Below are 23,976 nucleotides of genomic sequence, written 5' to 3' on the forward strand. Positions count from 1 at the left end.
AAATATGCAATACGAATTCTGGTAATAACAGGCTATTAATTTTAAGCATATAACTGAAGTTTTGTATTATTGAGCCTATATTAACTTACATTTCAGGCGGCAGTTATTAACAAATTTTGCATAGCTGAGCCACTAGCAGTTTCTTAAGGTGGAGTCTCTTCGATGGAGTCATTTATAGATCAACTATATATAGTGAAACAAAATTAGCACAGAATCTCTCCACACTGTGATGTCTTGTTAAAGAGAGTCGAAAGTACTGTACAACTCGTTCTATGACATACAAGTCACTGTCAAATGGCGCAAGCTATGAAATCACCAAACTATGAGCACCTTGTAGTCACAACCGGTGTTCGAAGCGGCCTCCTTCAGTTTCAAGAGAGACGGTAGTGTGCCTCACGGCATTCTCTTGAACATGCCGTAACAGTTGGCATCGACCGTTGGCACAGCTGCTTGAAGTCTTGCCACGAGATCTTCGATAGGCTTGGGAAGGACTGCACAACAGTGCTCTTTCAGGTGTCCCGAGAGAAAAACATCATCTGACTTATGTTCAACAAACGAGGAGGCCATAAAATTGGTCCTTGGTCTCCATTCCACCTTCCTGAATACGTAGTGTTGAATAACAGGTGGATATCTCCACAGTTCCCTGGGGCTCCTTCGTGCTGAAACCACAAAATCTGCCTTACAGCCAGGGGCATGCTTCAAGCAGCCGAGACAGGAGAGCTTCCATAAAATCACAATATCTTCGAGCAGTTGTCCTCTCAGGCAGCAGATATGGCCCACTACGGTTCCTGACCAAACTCTCACTCTGAAGCTGACTTGATACAGACCTTCATGGGGAGCATGAAGATGGTCTCCTACCCAATGGCGGCTGTTGTGGTCGTTGAATGCACCATCATGCTTGGGACATGCTTCGTCTGTCCACTCAATATTATATAGGAAGAGCCGATCCGTAGTGCGCTGAGGCTGTAACCATTCACAAAAATGCATCCGCAGATGATGAGACAGGTATGCATTCCGTGAGTAATATTATGTATGCGATTGGTCCTCATGAAGTACGTCGAGGACACTCTGTTGGGATAGTCCCAATTCTTATGTTACATCGCGTGACCTCTCATTCCACAGCTGCAATTATGAATGGTGCCCGTAAGGTCTGTGAGCGTCCTGCATTCACGTGTGTCCTTGTATTACAATGCTTGTCTCACGGATAAGCTGCACCAGGTTTCTAGATGACATCGACCAACACAACGTAGAGCTTATTCTCACCCTGCTCGCCTCTCGCAGATGCTGAGGGTTAAGAACGTGTCACAGTATTCGTCGCGTTTGTATTCCATCATCACTCAATCACAACTGAGCCTTGCTGTGCACTGTGTCTTGAATAGGCTTAAGGAAGTATTATGCACCATCACGACAAATAACACTGCAGAGAAGCGGGTTGCCCAAATTTAGGGTCATGTATCCCGAAAACTAAGCGCCTCAGCTCTGTATACAATTTTCGAATTGTTTTCTTAAAGAAGAATAACACTCTGGAGAGTTTATGCGCAGATTTTGTTTCGCCCTCTATGCAGAGTGAACCAGGACCTCTGCAACAAATTCTGAGGCGAGAGATATCTCGCACGGACGATCATATTTTGTCAAGCAACCCTCACCTTCCATCGCGTCGTTTACGAGTTAATCGTCTCTGAAGCGTATTGTGCAGTACTTGTCCACAGCCAGTAGAATTCTAATCTGTTTATGTTTACAGCGTTGAACCAAGTGATGACGCCTTTTCCTCACCCCATACACTACGTCTGTGTAGGCAGCCGATTACACTAGCAACTGATTGCAATCTTCCATAGAGAATGGTCGCTTTGATTTGCGTGGCCAGCGCGATAACCCTCTTAATACCCCTAGACTTCTTCTCGGGGAGCATGTGAAGTGTACCGTGTACGCCATCTCATATGACAACAGAGAGGAACTGTTTGTGCGAATACGCGTTGTTCTGAACAGACACAGAACATAACTGTCCCGACAGAGTCCGACAATCACTGCTATGACGGTGTATTGAATGTAGCCAGATTCAGGGCAGACGCTTCGAACACCTTCTGTAAACTTTCCGCAAAGATATTTGATGAAATAAATGAATAATTAATTTCATAATTGTAAATGTCACTTCTTCGCTGTCGCGTAGTTCATAAACTACACGTCAGAGAAACGTGGGTTGCTTGATAAACAATATCCGCCCCCCCCCCTCGCGAAATCAATCACTCCTCGGAGTTTGTCGCAGAGGTCCTGGTTCACCTTGTATGTGTGAGAGTAGATAAACATAGGCCTATCACAGTGGCCGCGCGTTCTAAGGTATGAACTTCCTTCGTCAGCTCGAACACTGGGATCGTGAGTTCGAATCCTACTCAAGGAATGGGTGTATGTATTTATTTTGTGTTTGTGTTGTTCCGTGTGTAGGTAGCTGCCTTGCGAAAGGCTGATACCTCGTCCAAGGAGTCTTACTGACTGTGTGCAGAATTGCGAAACTGAAAAAACAGCCAGGGCCAAATAAATAGCTATAGAGTCATAGATAGATAGATAGATAGATAGATAGACAGGTAAAAATAAAGCCATAGTCACACATTAGTGTTACGTGTTCATATATGCACATATTTACGTCTGTAAAATAAAGCTAGAATTGTCTCAGAACTTAGGCACAACATCATGGAGGTGAATGTGAAGTTTAAACTCAGTCTGAGCACTTGGAGCAGTTGAGTATTATATCGCACTCCCATAACTGATTTCAGGAAAATTGACCCTCAGTCTACATTTTGATTCAGAGACTCCTAGAACGAGAGAGGAAAAATAAGATTTGCAATTCTCCCTCTAACCCACATCCTTCCAGTTCAGGCAATCAATTATACTACCTGTAGTACAATAATTGTCCTGTAAGTGCACCAGATTCGATTAACCTTTTGTTTATATTGGTTTCTGAACAATCCGCTAGAATTCCTCTGTATAATGTTCAATAGAATTAGGGCCTAACTAACAATATGGACACATCTTGAACTTATTTATATATTGATGAATAAAACGCGCTGCTGTCTGATAGACCAGGTGAGGCACTATATGGGCTATGCTTGTTTATTTAAGACCGCTGAATCAGCTGCAGGAATTACGTAGCGACAAATATAGCGGGGAGATAATTATGAAGAGTTAGTAATTGGTGATATGTAAGTATGTTACAATCACTTAATGTGCTGAATTTTGCGTGGAGAAGCTGACCATAACGACCAATACTTCAGTAATAAAACTCTAGAAATACGATCTCTGAAACGCCAGAGCTTTTCCGATATCCGAAGAGACTAGCCGCACTATGGCCTTGGGGTAGACTCAGCCTCTAACAGAAATGAGTACCAGGAATTAATTAAATAATTTTCCTGGGGAGTAAAGCGCGGCAGGCGCGTAAGGCTGACAACCTTACCGCCATCTTTGAGCCGATTGTTTACATAGTGTTGGAGCCTCAACGTCTCAGAACCCTATGGAGCTTCACGGCATGTTACAGGGATAGCTTTACTTGACTTATGTTTCTTATCCTATTTTACGCATGGAAACGCCCTTTACTCAGTGTCAGTAACAGCTAGAGCTCTGTTGAGAGGCAGCCTGTCGACACTATCAGTTGAGAGGGAATGCAACCTATGCTGAATATTTCTCAATATGGTTACACACCCGCTATCCACATCCTTCTCCGTATATTTACAACCAAATGTTAATACTATGACATGATGCCTGAAAGCCGGAGTAGTGGAGCCAGGGCGGAAGTTCATTGCTAGACAACGACGCGCCACATACGCGTTCCCAACGCAAAGAATATACACGAATATGACAATTGCTAACCAACGGTACGGTAAGTATTTTCCATGTCAAGGAAGATTCAACGAAGGTTTCCACAGATACGAACAAGCAGCCAACAATTTCCATGAATACGCGCTAGACTATATCAGGAGCCGTCACCTCGTCAGAGAGGGAGTCCCACAAGAACAAGACCGTAACTGTCAAACACTAATAAATATCTGGTCATGAGCCCATATGTAGCTCGACACCAAGACTTACTGACTGACTGACTGACCGTCAGTAGCAATATGACTTTGACTTTGAGAACTACACATTCGTAAGGCAGTCGTAAGAGTTTCAGCTGTGGAGTGCCAACCAGCGGACAGCGGAAGCGGAAGAAGTGACCGATTCTTAAATCAGAACCAAGTCACTCACAGCAGAAGAGGACACTCGCAGTCCGGTAAGGAATGGAGCAAGTCTTAGGCAGCCATGGATTGTGAGCTGCTATAACTTATTGTATCTGTAGTAAAAGTGCTAATAAACCCAATCATTCATTTCAAAACCCGTTGTTATTATTAGCCACGCAAACCCCTATTACGTGATAATACCTATATACCAGTTCACATGGTGTCACATCTCAGAAGACAGCAGTCTTTTTGAAGCAGATGTTATAAATACCAAATTAGATTCCCTAAGGATTTTGTATCATTACTACTCTGCTAGATTAATTAACGAGAACATTGTTGCATATTATTTGTACAGCTGTGCTTCTCTGTCTTATGGTACTAAGATTCGCTATCTAAAATCTGGAGAGTAACATGTAGGAAATAATTATTTTACGTTTTGTTTTGCATGGCAGTCAAACTCTGAGTCTCCTTTGGAAATAAAATATATCGAAGGTGTTTGAGAAACAGGATGCTGAGGAGAACACGAGAGCTTAAGGGAAAGTAACAGGTAAATTGAGATAATTACGACCGCTAGCTTCATAATGAGACAAAATCAATGAAAAAGAGGCTGCAAGTGTATGAAGAAATAAAATCATTTTAGCCAAAGTAGTTAAAGAGACTGCACTAGCTTGGAGATCTAGGAGCAGATATGACGACAAAAATAAAATGGATCCTGAAGATGAAGTTGTGAATGTATGGACGGTATTTATATATACCGAGAAAGGGACAAATCTGGCATTCTTTCGAATGCAGGAATATAATTCAGAGTTCCGTAAAATTCGGGGAGATTCTACACAAGCTGACTGGTTATTTGCTCCTCAAGGACTAGTTGAATATGTTTATAATCGGATGATAGTATCTGTCAGTTATTTTTATTTTACTAGATTTCCTGAAGTTCTTTTTAACTGAACAAATAGACCTAGTTCTATCAAGTATTTGCTGTTTATTTTAAACACAGTCTAATACGAAGAAAAACAAGGTATAAATGCAAGTTTGTATACGTTCTACGTAAGAGAACTATAGAGAAGTTATGATGTGAGTTAGGACGAGGAGAAGTCTATATCGCTCATGTTTTAATTACTTTCTTATGTTAACACAAATGTAGTTGGTAGGATAATGTGCTACTGTCACAATTTAGGGGTGTATGCGTGACTTACAAGACGGGTTCTGGACTGGACGATTCGTTTTATCGACATCTTATTCAGTAACCTCGAACTACAGACAATACAGCGCTATCGCTGATCTACACAATTCACAGTTCACTGTTGCACACACACTACGATTCTCTGTCTTATCCAGGCAACGGATTCATAACAGTCTCACTGTCATCTCAAATCACACATGGAATCTTCTCTTCGCAGTCTAATTCCTATCTTGCGATTATTCTGCAGCTTCCAACTCCGAAGACTCGACTCAATTCAGTTCCAAGCTCATATTCCTGCAGGTTGGCGTCTCGAAATCGACTCTGCGCACTTTCGACTCTGTTCTATTCTATCTTCTACCAGAATATTTCCTTCTAACAATTTTTCACGGACTCGACTGAAAACACAGTGTCTATTGTTATTTACTAATCAGTTTTCTAACAATAGACTTCCTATTCTTGCACCCGTTAGCTTGTGCAGGAATGTGTTTACTGAGTCGTTGCCTAGCAATGGGCATACATGTTTGTTGCGGACCAATTTTGAGATTGGAAATTTAAGGCATTGCCTTAAATTTTCGAGACTTGCGAAAAGTGTTTTACAGCCATTACATTAGTATGTCAACACCTGGACAGGCAACTAGGTTAAGAATGTAAATGATCAGCATTTATGCGTAATCACATAAGTAAGAAGCTCTGTTAACGGGCCACTGGAGTATCGTAATATTACCGCATAAGCAGCAGACAGGACCACGGGCCCACCCACAACCACACGGAATAGCCAATTAGAATATAACTTTGGAAATTGAGGACAACAAGGGGAGTTAACTTCCCTCTTTCGTCCACAGCCAATTCAGCAAGTTAAAAGATATAAATTACTGAATTTAGGAGACTTGTGATCTGATCCAAAAACATAATATTGAGTTGTCAGCCGGAGGCTCTCTTCAATATGGGCCTTACGAGCGGAGGCAGTGGGCCTGCATCTTTTTATTCCAAGTAAGTCACGTTTACTCATATAAGCCATGTTGTTAAATAATATTGTGGATAAAAGAGTGTGGAAAATATCGATAGCAAACTCCAGTGTGCTCGGCGAGCCCTTAGGGGAGAGTAATAATTATGTAACGAGTGATTGCCTAGGAAGATAGTCCGGCAATATGTCTGTGTATGGTGTATGTGTTAGGATTACTAGTAGTGTATTATGAATAGTAGGGAAACAGGATCGCATTGCTCGATTAATACTTGCCTATAGTCAGGAGTCGAAGTAGAGAGAGAGAGAGAGAGAGAGAGAGAGAGAGACTCCAGTTTTACACCCCCGAAGGGGAGGTTCCTAGCGTAGCTTCAAGTAAATCCACTATGTAGTCCCGACTGAAAGTCGGCCTTGTTAATAATGTAAATATTGTAAATACGGTAAATATCAATGTAAATAGACCAGTGTACATAGAGTAGGATGTACACAGGGAATTGTGATTCACACCTCCATAATCACCTTTCCACGACCGATCCCGAGGATCCTACCAAAACGAAAGGCAGCAGCAGCCGAATGCTTAAGGGGAGGTACTAGGAAGGGACAGGGATAGGCACCTGCCACGCAGGCAGCGTTTAGTAGCCTTGGTATCAACGCCCCTTTAAGATGTAATAATAATAATCATAATAATGTAATACGTTGCTACCTGCAGACTATATGAAGATATGTCAGGAGGGAGCTATGACAAGATGTCAGGGGGTAGTTCCCACCATAGAGATGACAGACGATAAGTAGAGGCGGGTCAGACCCGGCACGCCCGCTCTACGCCAATAATAAGAGGTGACGAGGATGAAAGAGCCAGCAAACAGTGAACGCTCGACTACCGCGCTACCGGTCCTTGGTACTTACATCACCTCTCTTAGGACATATAATAGGTGGTGGTAGCTTTAAGTAAGGAAGGAAGCCCAGAAACGGGAGAATCCTAGCTGAGAGTAAGCTAGGATTATGGTGTTAACTCCTTACAGCGTAAGCTGTGGTAGCAAGGAGGGGTACCTGCACGCCCCCCTGCACCACGGCGTTACAAGTGGTGGTAGAGGTGGGATACCTCCACGCCCCCCTGCACCACGGCCCTACAACGTTATATTATTTTCATCATATATATTATATATGTAGTATATTTCGGTAAAAGTAAATCGAATAACATTTTATCAAGGCCAGAGATTCGATAGGTTGTTCATGAAAGCCAGCCAATAATTCCTGCCCTGAGCTAGATGAATCCAGTCCGTAACATTCCAAGCCCTTTCTTTGAAGTTTATTTTAATATGCGTTCAGTCCTGCATCTAAGTCAATATTTCCCAAGTAGTCTATTTCCTTCAGGCTATTCCAACAAAACTGAGTATGCATTTCTCATATCTCGAATGCCCGCTATAGGAACCGCCCACCTCACCTTCCTTGATCCGATGAACCTTAACTTGATGAACAGCGCGGGTCTTGAATCTCCACTAGTGTGACTTGTTCCCACCAGACCAGAATATTGCTTCTGAGAATGAATATGTTGCTTTACTAATCGTTGCACACTGTTTTTTTAAGCTGAAATGAAATATAATAATATCACGTATAATAGTGGCTATAGACGGGGTTTGGATTGGTGAATAGATTTATTGACCGCTTACAGGTCGTAACTACAAATAATAACTACAATATTGCTGTTTTCCACACTATGAATCACTCCCCACTCAAGTCTTCTTAGTGTACTTTCATCAGTCTTTAGTTCTGCACAATGGCTATTCTTCTGCAGTGTTTTCTGGCAACGAGTCTTAGCAATATAGAATCTTCAGCTTCCGTTGCCTGCTAGCTAACACTCCACAGCTGAATCCTCAGCTGCACTGCACACACTTGTTGAACAGACTACGGTCGGTCTAGTCATATAACCTCGGAGCGGACCGGCAGAGAACACCGCCTGCATCACCTCTTCTACTGTCGTGTACTGGTCTATAAGCCACAATAGCAATAAAAAGATAAATACTACTACTACTACAAACAATAATACAAGTCAGTGACGTCTGTTGCTATGTTTGTTTGTTACAGCACGTTTCCTCCGAAATGCGACAAGAATGCAAGTGCCATGGAATGTCCGGATCATGCGCAGTGAAGACTTGCTGGATGCGGCTGCCCAACTTCCGAGTCGTTGGCGACAATCTTAAGGACCGCTTCGACGGCGCATCTAGAGTAATGGTGAGCAACGCGGGCAGTTTGCGAGGCCAAGGAGGAGGGGGCTCTGGAGGCAAAAGAAATCGCTACGCATTCCAGCTGAAACCTTATAACCCAGAACACAAACCACCGGGCACTAAGGATTTGGTTTACTACGAACCGTCGCCAGGTTTCTGCGAGCGTAACCCGCGTCTCGGGATACCGGGTACCCACGGTCGTCAGTGCAACGACACGTCTATAGGGGTGGAAGGTTGCGACCTCATGTGTTGCGGCCGAGGATACAGGACTCAAGAGGTGTCTGTAATCCAACGGTGCGCATGTACGTTCCACTGGTGCTGCGAAGTGAAGTGCAGCCTCTGTCGGACAAAACAGATAGTTCATACGTGTCTGTGAATATTGTACTCAACTGTGAGACAAAATGGCGAGTGTAACATAAGCAGACTTCGTGTCTGAACAACGAGATAACTTCTTACGTGCGAAAGATTCAGTGGCAATGGACAAGAAGAAACTTTAACGACATTTGAAACCTAAATAAATGACTTAGTACACAAGGGTGTGAAATTAAATTTCACTTGAGATATTTACATAATGCTTTGTAGGTTATCAACATGGAAGAATATTGAAGTGACCGGTTCGTAACACAAATAAAAGAGTTTGTGTGAAAATTAGGTAGCCCTATAGTTTTCTCACAGTGTGCAAAGTGACAGTCTACCCCAAATATACATAGTCATTTTATGCTGCAGGAACATGGACAGAAAAATTCGCTCTTCATATAGTAGCTCATACAATTTTCAAATATTCTCTGAACATGCTATTACAAATATTGGATTCATATTTATGATGACACTAATACGTGAAGTTATTAACTGATTTCTCATGATCCTTTAAATATCATTAATGTACATAATGAATTGCGAGCAGATATGCATTTTGAAGTAATGTGCTGTTTTTTTCCTATATCTGGATTGGCTGGAGTTTTAAGATACAAATATGGCAAATCTAATAATGATCGATCTAAGACTCATGTATCGATATTATCGAATATGTCACCGTAATGCCAAAGTTCGTCTTCCTAGCTTCTCCTTCCGTTTCAAGATAATGGAACATATCCAGTGGCTACACAACAATCTTCAAGAACGGTGATAATTTGTATCTAACGTTTGTACATATGGTAAGCTGTTGGGTGAACGCGACAAGAAATCCCACGACAACATTGTCTTCCTGCCAGAATTTGAAACAGTACTGCTATTAAATAAATGAAGTGAAAGACTGAACTCCCATGTTATGGTACTGTGTGAAATAAGGTACTGTGTTATACTGACTTTTTTTTAATAATAATTTCCATTACAGGGATCCATGTATTTATATATGACTGAGGCTTATCTACACATACACTGATACCAAACCCGTCATGTGTATTACAAGGCGTATTACTTGACGCTAGTCACTTGAGCGGTCGGAGGATTGTATATATTTTAAATTGAAGTAAAATAATGTTGTATTAATACATTCATTTCTAGAACTTATTATATTACGAGTATAAGCATTTTAATGAATATTATTTATTGAATGACTGATCCTATAAAATAATGAGAAGTAATAAGTGAAAAATAGTCATTAAGCATCAGGCACTGCGTATGTCTACACAGAATATGCAAATCTGATAATATCACTATATGTAGTGTGCTCTTGGTGACGTGGCGGATTGGTGTGAGTATAGACTTCGGCAACGATTTTGAAGGCTTGAGATACGAATTATGCAGACCCTTCCAAATTTCCAAATCTTTGGCGCTACAAAAACGGTAGTTTGCTCGTTTGAAGCAAACTTTTGTAGAGGATATATGTAGTTAATTAAGAGTTTCTGAAAGATAGTTGTTATGGCTCCATAATTTGCAAACAGGCTTTCGAACTCTGAGTATAGATTTTACTTCTTACTGAGTTTTTACATTTTACCGGCGTTTATGTGATGTTGCCATAAAAATTAGACTAAGTGTTCAAAATCAACGTCACCAGAATTTTTAAGCATGTTCTACAGTCCAGTAGAGATTTTAATTCTAAATGGTTCCTTTACTGCCTTTAATCTGCTATTGCCTTCAAGGCTAGGTTAAATGCTAATAAGAATATTGTTGAAGTCAGTTACTGGGATTAACTTATTTAATTAACGTTACTTACTGAGGTAATTTCCACTATTTGCGGTCATTTTCTTGCGTTCTATTCTCGAGTGCAAGGTAATTCTTTGTTAATTCTACATAATTTATGTGACTTTATTATTTACCTCTTCTAGAATCTCTACTGAGACACGTAATCAGTGTCTGATTATTTTAGTTCTAACATGCTTGATACTCTCAGCACTCAGCAAAAGGCAATGGCTTATAAATCTGCACTAATTCATTTCTTAAATACATAAATCTGTTAAGCTGCTACTTCTAATATTTCTATCACAATTAAAACTCTGAAAATATTCTTCACACAATTTCCTCTCTCTCTTATAAGTTTAAATTAGATAATAATTAAATAAGAATTAAAAACATTAAACCCATCAACACTGAACACCTATAATACTTCTATTGATAGGCTTGACTGTTGACACATATCAGCATTAGTCTAAAAACATAAACACTTAACGATTTTTGTTTCAGGATATTGATTGGTGCCACAAATATTTAAAAGCGGATACAGAGAAAAAATGTTTACCTCAGATTTATTAACCTGAAATCTTGAATGACGTTACTCTTGTTCACTAGAAGATGAAGAATTCATCGCACTTTCTGAACATACAAGAAGTTGTAAGACTATGCAGAAAAGCAACGATCCAATCTAATAAAAAAAAGGACGTTTAGACACATGAAACCAAAAGAACGCGTATGGCATATTTTTTAGTCTTTTATTTTAAAAAATTCTAGCTGATAATTACCTGAGAGTTCGAGAACAAGAGTGCTGAGTGTAGACGAGCGTTTTTGTGACTGGCGGTTATTCTATATATACAGCGATAATACATGGATGTGTGAAATTGTGCCCCAAAATCTCTTAATCCAAATTCAAATTAATTTTCAACTGGATATGCGACAACGACATATAGAATTTCATTAGTGTAAAAATTTATTCTGAAACTTTAAATCGACGTATTAATTTCGCAATGAGAGGAAAGGTAGTTTCCTTTCCGTTCACCTAATAATAAAATATTTTTCAAAATGAATGTATATGTATTGCACTGAATTAATTCACGTTCCTTTGTTCCCTCACTGAGACATCATTAGTATGTGAATAATAAAATAGCGGTAAGTTTTGTTAATTTATGAAGCTATATTCCACTTATCTCAACAGAGAAGTAATTCCTGTGTATGTAATATGAGTTCTCAAGAAGAACATAAAATTAATTTGTACAACGTGAAATCCCTACTTCATAAAATTATAAGGTTGCAGTGTTCATAAATTAATTTAAAAATATAATTCTCATAATTTCTGATCAATGTAGTGTCCCTAACGATACATTGCAATACCCAGATACCGCGTGTCAAGCAAGTTGAATTACGTTGTAACTCCCTCAGTTATATTCCCGAGGTGCTTGGTTCAAATCTCGGCCGAGGTATGGACTTCTCTCTCTAATAACTTTTATGGATTTTCACCCACTTTCCACGTGAATCATGGGGTAACACCTCCATATAAGTTAACGAGCGATGCTTCCGGATTAAAACGCAATCTTCTGATACTACACTCGACGCTAAATATCCTCTGCAGTTGGTACAAAGTCATCAATTGCTCTTACGATCCATAAACCCACAAATCTCTCCTAGAAGTTAAGCTTATTTCTAAGCGGTTACAATAATTCCTATTCTGTCATGTGTCTGCATTCTGTAGATCTAGTGAAACTTCACATGAAATAACATGTACAGGAGACCACATTAAATCATTTGGTGCTTCGAAATGTTCCGTATTAAAGGGCCAGTAGAGGCTCTCGGATTTTCTTTTTACACTCCCAACAGACACGTGAATTTCCACTATCCTTACAATGGATACCATAAATGTTTTCCATTCGAATAAGCCGGATGAAATGTGAGGCTTGCATATTTCTAGTCTTACTCATGGAGCTGAGCCCTTCTGGAGGAGCCGCAAATTCAGCAGCTACTCAAGAATTTCCCAGCATTTTATGGGACCCGAAAGTTCATTACAGTGTTCACAAGAGCCCTCCACTGGTCCCTATCCTGAGCCAGATCAATCCAATCCATACCATCTCGTCCTATTTCTCTAAGATCCATTCTACTATTGTCCACCCACCTACGCCTTGGTCTCCCCTGTGGTCTCGTTTTTCTGGCTTTCCCACCAATATCCTGTACGCATTCCAGGTCTAACCCATTCGTGCTCCATCCCCTGCCCACCTCATCCTCCTTGACTTGATCATTCTAATTATACTTGGAGAAGAGTACAAGTTATGAAGCTCCTTATTATGTAGTTTTCTCCAACCTCGTGTCACTTCATCTCTCTTCGGTCCAAATATTCTCCTCAACACCCTGTTCTCAAACACCCTCAGTTTTCTAGCTTTGAGCTGTAAAATGTTGCAGCTATAAATGTCTTCATTATTTCTACACTAAGCTAAGAGCAATCATGAAATTCCTCCATGGATTTATGAAGTTTTAATTGAGGAAATTCGCAAAACATTAGGCAGCACGCAAATAATTTCAAACATATCACAGACACAATACTGAGCGTGAGAAAGATGTATTTGTTTTACAGAAGACACACCAACTTTTAGGAATCTATTAATAAGTATAAATCATTTGTTTAGATACGGAAAATTTTAGCAAATCTACGGAGCCATCATCATCTTCCCCCATAGATCTGAGCCCTTCTTGAGAAGCAGCCAGTTATACAGCTAGTCGTGAACCTACCAGCATTTTATGGAACCCGAAGGTTCATTCCCGTGTTCACAAGAGCCCTCAGATGGTCCCTATTCTGAGCCAGATCAATCCAGTCCATATCACCCCATTCTACCCCTCTAAGATACGTTTTACTATTGTCCACCCACCTACGTCTTGGTCTTCCCAGTGGTCTCCTTCCTTCCGGCTTTCCCACCAATATCCAATATGAATTAGACTTCGCTATCATTCGTGCTACATGCCCTGCCCATCTCCTTTTCCTTGGCTCGTTCATTATAATTATATTTGGGAGAAGAGTACAAGTTATGAAGCTCCTCATTATGCAGTTTTCTCCAACCTCCTGTCACTTCATCCCTCTTCGCTGCAAATATTGTCCTCAGCGCCCTGATCTCAAACAGCTTTAGACTATGTTCCTCCCTTAATTTCAGGGACCAAGTTTCACACCCATGCAGAACCACAGGCAAAATTATAGTTTTGTATATTCTAGTTTTTATGTTTGTACACAGCAGACGGAACGATAGAATTTCAAATTTACGGTTGATTATTCCAGAATAAAAATTCCCTTTTCTCACCTTACGTTAGTAATACACGCATATGTTTTCAGTAAGATACATATAAATTAAATTATCGCAGGAAATATCGCTTCTACATCAATGAATTTTTAACTTTCATGAAGATTATAGAATCTCGATGAAAAAAATACCATATGTCGACGTCCAGAATTTTCGCATCTTATCACATTCGGTTTAAAATAATATAATTAAATTTAGTTTTTTTGTCAAGTTAAATTTTGAGTCTCTTTTATTTTCAATTTAATTTCCACGTCTGAAATTTGTTTTTCCTTTTAAACTGGTCTTCATTTCAACTTGCCGTGTAAGAACCTTGCCACCATCACTTGTCCTTCAAATTCTTTTGGAACAGAATTGCTTTTTCTTTTTTCTCCCTTTCCCAGCGTGATTGAAAATGGGCCAACAGCTCGAATCGAAACTGGACATGCCGCTTATTCCAGTCTGCTCAGCAGCATATGTATACAGGGTGATGATATAACGAAACTTTCTGAATGATGGATCCATGACTAAAATCGAATGGAAAAGTTATAGAAAGACGTTACCTCGGAAGCTTGTTTTTTTCGCGGTAACGTAGTTGGTTGAGGGCCTATGCTACAAGCTGGAAGGTAGCGGGTTCAAGTCCCGATGAGGTCATTGGATTCTTTTCAATTGAGCTAATCAATCCAGCCACCCTATGGCCCTGGGGTCGACTCAACCTCTAACAGAAATGAGCACCAGAAATTAATTAAATAATTTTCCTGGGGAGTAAAGCGCGGCAGGCGTGTAAGGCTGACAACCTTACCGCAATTTTTGAGCCGGTTGTCTAGATAATGTGGGACCCTCAACGTCTCACAACCCTATGTGCCTTCAAGGTTTTTTTTTCTTTTTACTTATTCGTCAATTCAGTTTCATGAAGAGACCGTTTTTATTCTGGAATAATCTTTAAAATAATAGTGACGAATACAGCTGAATTTAATTTTAGAACAGAAATAGGAAGGAATGTATAACAGGTTTAATTTTGTATCCTGATTTTTAAAAATCCTCATATATCAACCGCCGACACAAAATTAATAGATAACCTATTAATAGTAAGCAGGTATTCATTTCTCTAACACACGATGTGTTTCAGTCAATAGGTTATTGTCTACGGGCAGCTGTTTTTACAAATAAAAGCGTATTAGTGAAATCCTTATTGCAATAAATAATTCAATTTCTTTGTAAATTCAGTAACTTGATTGTCAATTGGGAGGAAAGTCGTGATTCAGAGAAAAAATAAATGATAGTAATTAATTTGGTATTTATGAATATTGTATGGATTATTGATAAAAATAAAAATATATAATGGGTGCCTATTCTAAGGGTAAAATTAAAGGGTGTAAAAGCACATTGACTTAGTTTATCTCAGAAGTCATGTTTTTCTTGATGCAGTAAAAACTTACTCTGGCCTGAAATTATATGAATTATTTTTAGTATATTTTTTACCTTAAATTTCTACAATATATATATAATCTCTGCATAAACTGTTAAACACTGAGGTATTGCAATCATGTTAGACCACAAATGGAAATTTTACATTTTATGTGCTTAGTCTTTGCTGTTCAATTTCTCTTACCACATTAAAACATCAACCTCTGATTCACATTCAGTTTCTGCAACTTCGCACTGTGAAGACAGATGATACGTTATGGTTTAGTGTGAGCAGTCCCGGTTTTTGTATTCCGTCCCAAGAATTTCCATTTACATATGAATAAGTAGTAAGCTCCAGCTTGTGCAACAAGCATATGATAATGTAAGAGGTCCTCACACCACAGAAGTATGACATATCAGTAATACTCGTAAAACTTGTTTAATTAAGTTCCAGGTAAACAGATATAGAACTGAAAAAATCCTCTGTTACATTTTTAGACGGAAAAACGGGCCTTTACATTACCATAAGAAGAGAAATAGGGCCGTCCTTATGGTCATGTACTTACACAAAGGAATTTGAATTAATTTTAATTGATATTCATTATTTGTGACAACTGAAATTCATTTTAATTAAAATATTGTAGAAGTCTCTTCATGGGAACCCGTGTTAATCATTTTAATCATACAACTATAATATTTTTTAATTATTGGCTACACCTTCTGGCCGAAACACGTAAAGACATTCTTTTACATTCTCACATTAAACTTGTTACATTTGAGGGAACTTACTGCTCATTATATATTTAGAAACGTAACTGCTCAGGTTGGGGCACGCGGTATGCTACTAGCCGATAGGTCTTAGGTTCGATTCCAGGAGAGGTTATTGGGATTTTTCAATTAGGCTAATCCAGCCGCACTGTAGCCCTAGGGTCGACTCAGCCTCTAACAGAAATGAGTACCAGGAATTTGGGGGGGGGGAGGGATAAATGGCGGCCGGAGCGTAAGGTTGATAAACTGACCGACATGTGTTAGCCGATTTTCTAGAAAATATGGGATCCTCGACTTCTTACAATCCTAGGGGTTTCTGCGGTCTGTTACAGGGATAGCTGCACACTTTTTAACTGCTCACGTTGTCTCTTGTAAAGAAAAATTTCTTTAACATTGTCGTCGGTGACGAAAGAAGAAAAGAAACACTTGTGGTGATTAATTTTACAGCGCAGTCAACATTCAGATTATAAGGCGTCTAGGATTACTGATGAATGAATAATTTGGCAAGATTTGGATGGGAGTGGCCGTCATCATGTAATTGGATTTACGGTAGTGGGTATTCGCCTAAGAGGACTAACTAAACTCGTGACAAACATGTCAACATAGTTGTTGTCTCGGCCGAGAATCGAAAAGAGCACCTCCAGACTACGAGTCTAGAACGTTATTGGTAGAACAGCCAGTTAGGTTTCTTGTTCTTAATTTTAAAGAAAAGGTGTGATGAGTTTTCAGCATGTAAATATGCCACCCTCTACTCCTTTTCTTTCCACCCCCCTCTCACTTCAGTAAATGCTCATGTTTCGGATTTCCTTTCATATATACATATATATGAGATAAAACATATGTAACCAATTCCTGTTTATTTTTATGATGGTCATGTTTCGTTTATTTCCTGACAGCTTGTGCCACTGATAATGAATGTAACATTGAAATGTGTGTGTGTTGTATGCTTGTAGTAATAAATGTAGGCCTATGCCTTTTCATGCAAATATATGAAGTTGGATTATGGTTCAGAATAATTACAGCAATATCAAATGAATAATCTGTTACTTTATTTATTTCTAACCCAATGTTTCTACCCCTACATCTGTTTATCACATTCTGGCAGGTTAAAGCGGGAGTTTGGTAAAGATATGCCACCTGTTTATCTACATAATGTGGTGTATTTGCTCAAAGCAACAACTATGGAGGCAAAGAAACAGCCGTTGCTAGGTAATAACCGCAAGCAACAATACAGGAGGTGTCACGATACGTTACGCGTGCAGCCGTTGCTACTGAACGGCTGGCTAAGCACGTACGCGATGACATCACGCAACAATAAGTGTTACAAGCGGCGATCTCTGTGGGTCCGCTCCGAGGCTGTAGAACGAGGATCTCACGCAGCTGGAATTAGAACTGAGAGGGATGGCAGTGGACGGTGATTGAGAAGAAATGGCGAGAGAGCGAATGAGATGTGTAAAGAAGATTTCATGTGTGCTGCAGTTATAGGGAGACTGGTGTTGAAATCCGTTACCAGGATACGACAAATGAAGGGTGAGGACTCTAGTGTGTCTGTAACGGTGAAACTCTAAGGTGTGTAGATCAGCGATAGCCTTGTATTACCTGTAGTCCCGAGTTGAATGTATAAGGTGTCAGTAAATCCAAATCAAACCCAGTCTTTAATATCCATATTGTGTATATATTTACCGTCTTTTAGTGCATACAATTTCACTTGTCACTTCACACTACACGTTTCGGGACTGCAATGGTATACGTGAATGATACACCTGAGGATGGCAGAATGATGCCGAAACATGTAGTGTGAAGTGACAAGTGAAATTGTATGCACTAAAAGACGGTAAACACATGCACATTATGGATACGAATCAGTGCAACAGGACGCTAAAATAGAACATTATTAATACCAGTCTTTAAGTCAAGCACGCACACCCCAAAATACGCGACAATATTAAAGAAAGGGGTGTGATTCTTCTTTTTCATATTTAGGAGGGTAAATCGGACATTACCGAGTAATGGTGAACGGTAATTGATTCAGTTACTTAGTTTGGTTTTTTTTTTGTAGTGGTTCCAGCATTAATGTTTACAGAGGATCCACTGGTATTATCACTTGCGACGGCTTTCAGTTTTGGTGTCTGATTCTGCATTATCTCTTCTTTCAGAATTATTCTTCCGTCAGTGAGGTTAGTGCACATAGTAAGAGTCCCTTTGTGCTGAGTCTTGCTAGTGTGCTAGGCCAGGGATCAGTAACCAACAAGATCCTTAAGAAAATGGCTGATTGAGATGGCATGTCGAAATCCGAGAGAAATTCGGAGACTCTCTTTACTCAATACCACGGAATTTCAACAAGGACAAACGGGAAATGATTAGGTGAGCTTGTGCTTACAGAAAGAGGATTAGTTAACTGAAACTTCCAAAATCGGCTATCTTCTGAATTACACGAGTGATCTTGTGTCTTGTTCGTTGAAAGATTAAGCACCTACGCATATGTTTAAGGAGTTGATGCTCATAACTTAATTCTGTCCGTTTCTCTGTTATAACACCCCAGCATCCTAAGCTCAACTATTCTGTTTATTTATATCTAACGTCCCTGAAATATCTGCACGATTATACGTGTATACTTGCATAGCCTGCTGGAATTAAATTTAATCCGTCTATGTAAGCTATTTAATGTAATAACTTTAAATACAGAAACTGATGATGCATCGCTCTTAGTGTCGATACCTTGCATTAGGCTAACAGTAGAACTTAGTTCTTATTACCAAAACACGTTTTAATTTTACTACTACCTTATATTTCCTATAAAGTTTTAGTGGTAGATTTCAACAAAGTCTCCTCACTATAGGTCTCAGTTTATCATTATCAACCGGATGTCAAATTAATGATATTTAGGAGAGCTATTCGTCACAAAATTTAATTAAAATATCTTTAAAATTTAAGTATCATCAATAAATTAAAACCTGTTATTTTTTTTTTTAATTCGCTTATTGTGGGGTGGAGTCCAACTGGTCCACTCGGCACGGCGGACACTGATTGGCCTATTGTACCTGCCCCGAGTGATTATGATGATGGAGAATTTGGTGGAATGAAGATTGGCAGGGGAAACCAAACTACTCTGAGAAAACACGCCCAAGCGCCAATTTGTCCACCACAAATCTCACTTGACTAGACCCGGAATTGGACCCTGGCTGCTGCTCTGGGAAGCCAGCGACTAACCGCTTGAGCTATGGCGCGGCCGAATCACTTCCTCCTGTTAATTTATTCAAAGTGAAAAATCGTCAGAAGCCTTCACACTCACAGTAAATTACTGGCGATAAAATGCCTGAGTCCACAAGCACTCTAGCGGATACTGGTAAGGAAGTTAAGTGCTGTGGTCTTATATATATTAATATTTAATAAAGGCCGCGCCATAGCTCAAGCGGTTAGTCGCTGGCTTCCCACCGCGGCGGTCCGTGTTCGATCCCGAGTCTGGTCAAGTGGGGTTTGTGGTTTCCCCTGTCAATCCTCATTCCACCAATTGCTCCACAATCACCCTAACCTATCATCTGGGGCTGGTACAATAGGCCAGAAGTTGCCGCAGTACAAGGGACTTAGTCCCACCTCACTAGCAACAAAAAGAAAGGCTTAATACAACTATGTGTAGTGAAATCTTTCAATGATATGGGCCTGTAATATTCTAACATTCAGGAAGGATAATATCAATGACATTTGCAACCACGAAAAATAAAGAGCAGAATAATTCCAGTTCATGGTCGCTTACATTTATTTCAGAGTATTTACTTTCCTATTATCAACCTATGAATTAAACATCACAGGGCTTAAGCGGATATAAAACTTAGTGTGAATTACATTAGGCAGGATTCACTTTCGAGCTTCTCGGGTTTCATAATTGGGAATTATTTAACCAGCCGCCTCTTTGTTGAGGACTGAGATCCGTAGAGTTAACAGAAAGTGGGATGAATGTACAGTTTCCGCCCCATGGTGAGTCGTGTATGCACTGCTTTGTGTAACAGCGTCCAGATACAATCACAGTGCCACGTAAAGGCGAGTCCACATTACTCCTGCTTGTGCTCGTGTGACTCGCTATGCTCGCGAGTATTGTGGGCGATATGACAAGACACGAGACAAGCAAATTTAAAATTTTTAACTTAAAAACTATAGCCAATAAATTAAAATACGACCACAGCCTATACACACTACAAGAAAATATACGGATCCTTACGCGCCGAAGCCTGGCGAGCAACTGAAGTAGTGTGGACGAAGATTTACGAGCACAAGTAAAAGCCAGATGATTCTCCCGACGAGCACGAGTAATGTGGACGCGCCTTAAGAGGAATAAGGAAGAAGCAGTGATGAACTGCTTAGAATTCACACTTCCTGCTGAATGACTTTCTTCTAATCCCTTTATTCTACCAATTCAGGATCTGTGGAGGCAAAGAGACAATGGCGCATCTATTTCCCCGGGTGTTTCTGTTTCTCTTTGCAATAGGCCCGATCTGTTAGCACATGTCCTCTATATTCAATTGGGAATTTCACTCGAATATAATGAAATGTCCGGGTCCATAACGAATCACCGCTCATCGTACAAGTATTGAATGTTGAAAAGAAATTTAACAAACGAACTTGACTAAATATTCATGTTAATATTCTTCAGAATCTGACAGTATCCAACGAGGTTGTTATTTTTCTCTATTTCTAGTCGGGTGGGACTTAGTGCCTTGTACTGCGGCCACTTCTGGCCTATTGTACCAGCCCCAGATGATAGGTGAGGGTGATTGTGTGGCAATTGCTGGAATGAAGATTGGCAGGGGAAACCGAAGTAGTCGGAGAAAACCTGTCTCAGCGCCACTTTGTCCACCACAAATCCCACTTGAACAGACCCGGGATCGAACCCGGGCCGCCGCGGTGGGAAGCCAGCGACTAACCGCTTGAGCTTTGGCGTGGCCTATCCATCGAGGTTAAGATCACTTAATATGAACAACACAGCATTCTTGATGAAGTGAAGCCCATTTTCTGAAAGAGGCTGTGTCTGCCTTCGCCTGTAATTACCGTGAAGTATAGAAAAATATCAAGTAGGATTACAATATATTTCACTGTGGTGACTTTTGTAATGGTCTATGTAGAGGAAATTTTACTCTTGGAACCCAGGAACACTCGAACTGTCTGGTTTATAAACAATCAAATATTAAATTGGAATATCATGATTCTTACACTAAAACGTAATTTTTGAAAATACGGAAGATTCCTCAGTGAGATGTACTGCCTACATTCACGAGAGCCCTCGGTCAGTATGAAACAAACTGCTCGACTCATAACTGAATACTTAAAACTTCATAAATTTCGAATTACTATGTAGCAGAATCTTCGTTTCCTTTGAATAATATAAGAAATAATTTTCAGATGTTTCTCGTGAAACAATTATTTCCCCGTGACTTGCACATTATATTTATTCTACAGGCCTGAAAGTGGAATGAGTCACGCATTCTGTAAATTATAAATAAGAGTTCTGACTAAAATATCTTCAAAATAGAAATTAACGATTAGAGTTTTCCAATTGTGAGAAAGTAATTAGGGATTGCACGCTCACGTATTAACCAAAATATCCCTTTGTTTTTTCGCAGAATAATCAAGCATATATTACCATCCGAATTATCTGCTCTTCATTCGGGTTTTATAATATAATCCCTCCTGCATTGATAATTTCGCCATCTCTTTTATCGCATAAAGTGGACCGGGACAGGAAGATAACGGGGAAATGTATAGTTCTTTTAACTGCATGCATTTGAGTTTCTACACACATCTTCAATGAGCTTCATACAAAAGTAAACGTTAACTGTGAACACTTTAATGTCCTTACTAGTAAACGGAAGCTAGCCCATTGCAAGAAAGAAGCACTGAATTAGTCTTCGTTTCATAAAGTTCAAAAAACAAAGATAAAAGTAAAGCTATCCCTGTAACAGGCCGTGGAGGCCTGTAGGGTTGTGAGACGTTGCGGCTCCCACATTTTCTCTAGACAATCAGCTTAAAGATGACGGTAAGATTGTCAGCCTTAAGCGTCGGCCGCCATTTACCCCCCAGTAAGATTCCTGGTACTCATTTCTGTTTGAGGCTGAGTCTATACTAAGGCCATAGTATGGCTGAAAGGACTAGGTAAATTAAAAACAAACATCTTATCTGGATTCGAACCCGCGACCTTCCGGCTTGTAGCATAGTACCTCAATCAAATACGCTACCGCATGCCCCGTCAAGATACAAAACTGAAGGAATCAATATCACATATTTACAGCGATTGAGCTCATGGTTACACACTGATCGCCTTATGTAATAAATCATGCGTATATGACAACTTGGAGAATTCAGACAAATAGGATTGAAGGAAACTGGGAAATGGAGGATTTTGTGTTCCTCTGTGGGTGTCTGTGTACACAATATTCGTAAGTTTTTTATCGGTGTTTCCCATATTAAGGTTTAAGAAATGTGACGAAATAGATTTGCTCGATAAACAAAGATTAATTTCACACGTTAAAGCGAAGAACTATAGGTTTGTGCGAGATGAAACCTGTCATTTTATGAAACCCATTTTCAGAAACCTGTCTTCAAAGCAGAGCGAAGAAATCCACTGGTTTTGCGCGGCGTAAGTTCTTACGAAACATGCTAAGTGTTAACACATCTTGTCAACATTTTGTCTAATTGGATTTTAAACTCCCTGTGGCCTTTGTCAGCACAAGTTCTGTCGGTAGGTGTCTGTAACGTCATTAAACATGAGGATGAGCGATACACCTCATTTCTGCTTACGAAAACATAAATTATCAAAGAAAACACCATTTCCTTGTCACTGAGTAGCCTGGCGTCGGTGTAGCTCACTTTGTCGGTGATGAACACATTAGAAGAGAAAGGAGATAAAGGTAGTCAATACTCGTATACAAAGAACACATCACACCTCTTTGGTGGGATGCCATGCAACAAACTGAAAAAAGCAATGTAAATTTTCTGACAAATACTAGAAAACTATGGTAAATATTAAACTGCCTACTTAGTAACAGCTGCCTAGTTAGCCGTCTAGTGCTTGGAGGGGTCTACATAAACAAATAGTGGCTCAGTTGGTCAGAATATTTCCCAGTCTTTATGGAACCCGAAATTCACTCAAATTTTCACGAAACAATTCGAGTTCGAGAGGCTGTACACATTTCGTAATATGTTACTTCTGCACCGTAAGAGATTATTCATCCCCTTGTTCAACCCCTGGCTGAAAGGCCACATATCACTGTTAAGTGACTGATTGCTCAAAACTTTCTGATCCAGGTCTACCCTCCTTACGTGAGTGAAAGAATATTAATCTGCCTTTTCTTCTCGGTAATAATTCAAGGTCGACCAGTGTTTGTGGCCATTGGTTGGCTTGTTTAACGACGTTGTTACTTGTCGGTGGAGATTATGTCGGTCAAGGAATAGAAAGTGAGTGAAATTTGAAGAAAGAATTCGTAGATTATTTAAACACAAACCCTTAAGTTTTCTTGCAGGCATTATGTAAGACCACTAAACATTTCTGTAGTATGCTTAATAGACATTTCAAGTTCGTGTAGATACATTATTATTATTATTATTATTATTATTACATATTAGGTATAATTCGCAGTATCACCTTTAACTATTCAACCCTTGGATGCATGTTCATACTATACTTTACTTTAGTTAGATCCAAGGTTGAATACGCTTCAGTAGTTTGGAATTCCATTATGTCAACTGATGCAAACAAACTAGAACGCATTCAGCAGAAATTTACGGCTCTCTGTTTTAAAAGATTTTTTTTCCTTCAAGTAGATTACTGTTACGA

General features: G+C 39.7%; 2 protein-coding genes across 2 annotated transcripts in view; one reads left to right on the plus strand and one right to left on the minus strand.

The window, feature by feature from the left end:
• Window positions 1–8,979, plus strand: part of LOC111861258 (protein wingless) — an 89,852-nt gene extending 80,873 nt beyond the window's left edge. The window contains exon 4 of the mRNA XM_023845674.2: window positions 8,432–8,979. Within this exon, the coding sequence (XP_023701442.1) occupies window positions 8,432–8,947 (516 nt within the window). The 3' untranslated portion in view covers window positions 8,948–8,979. The remainder of the gene's footprint in view (window positions 1–8,431) is intronic.
• LOC111861257 (protein Wnt-4) overlaps window positions 1–23,976 on the minus strand; it is a 298,516-nt gene that overhangs the window by 207,312 nt on the left and 67,228 nt on the right. The window lies entirely within an intron of this gene.

Source organism: Cryptotermes secundus, unplaced genomic scaffold, assembly GCF_002891405.2.
Source record: "Cryptotermes secundus unplaced genomic scaffold, Csec_1.0 scaffold68, whole genome shotgun sequence".
NCBI lineage: Eukaryota > Metazoa > Arthropoda > Insecta > Blattodea > Kalotermitidae > Cryptotermes > Cryptotermes secundus.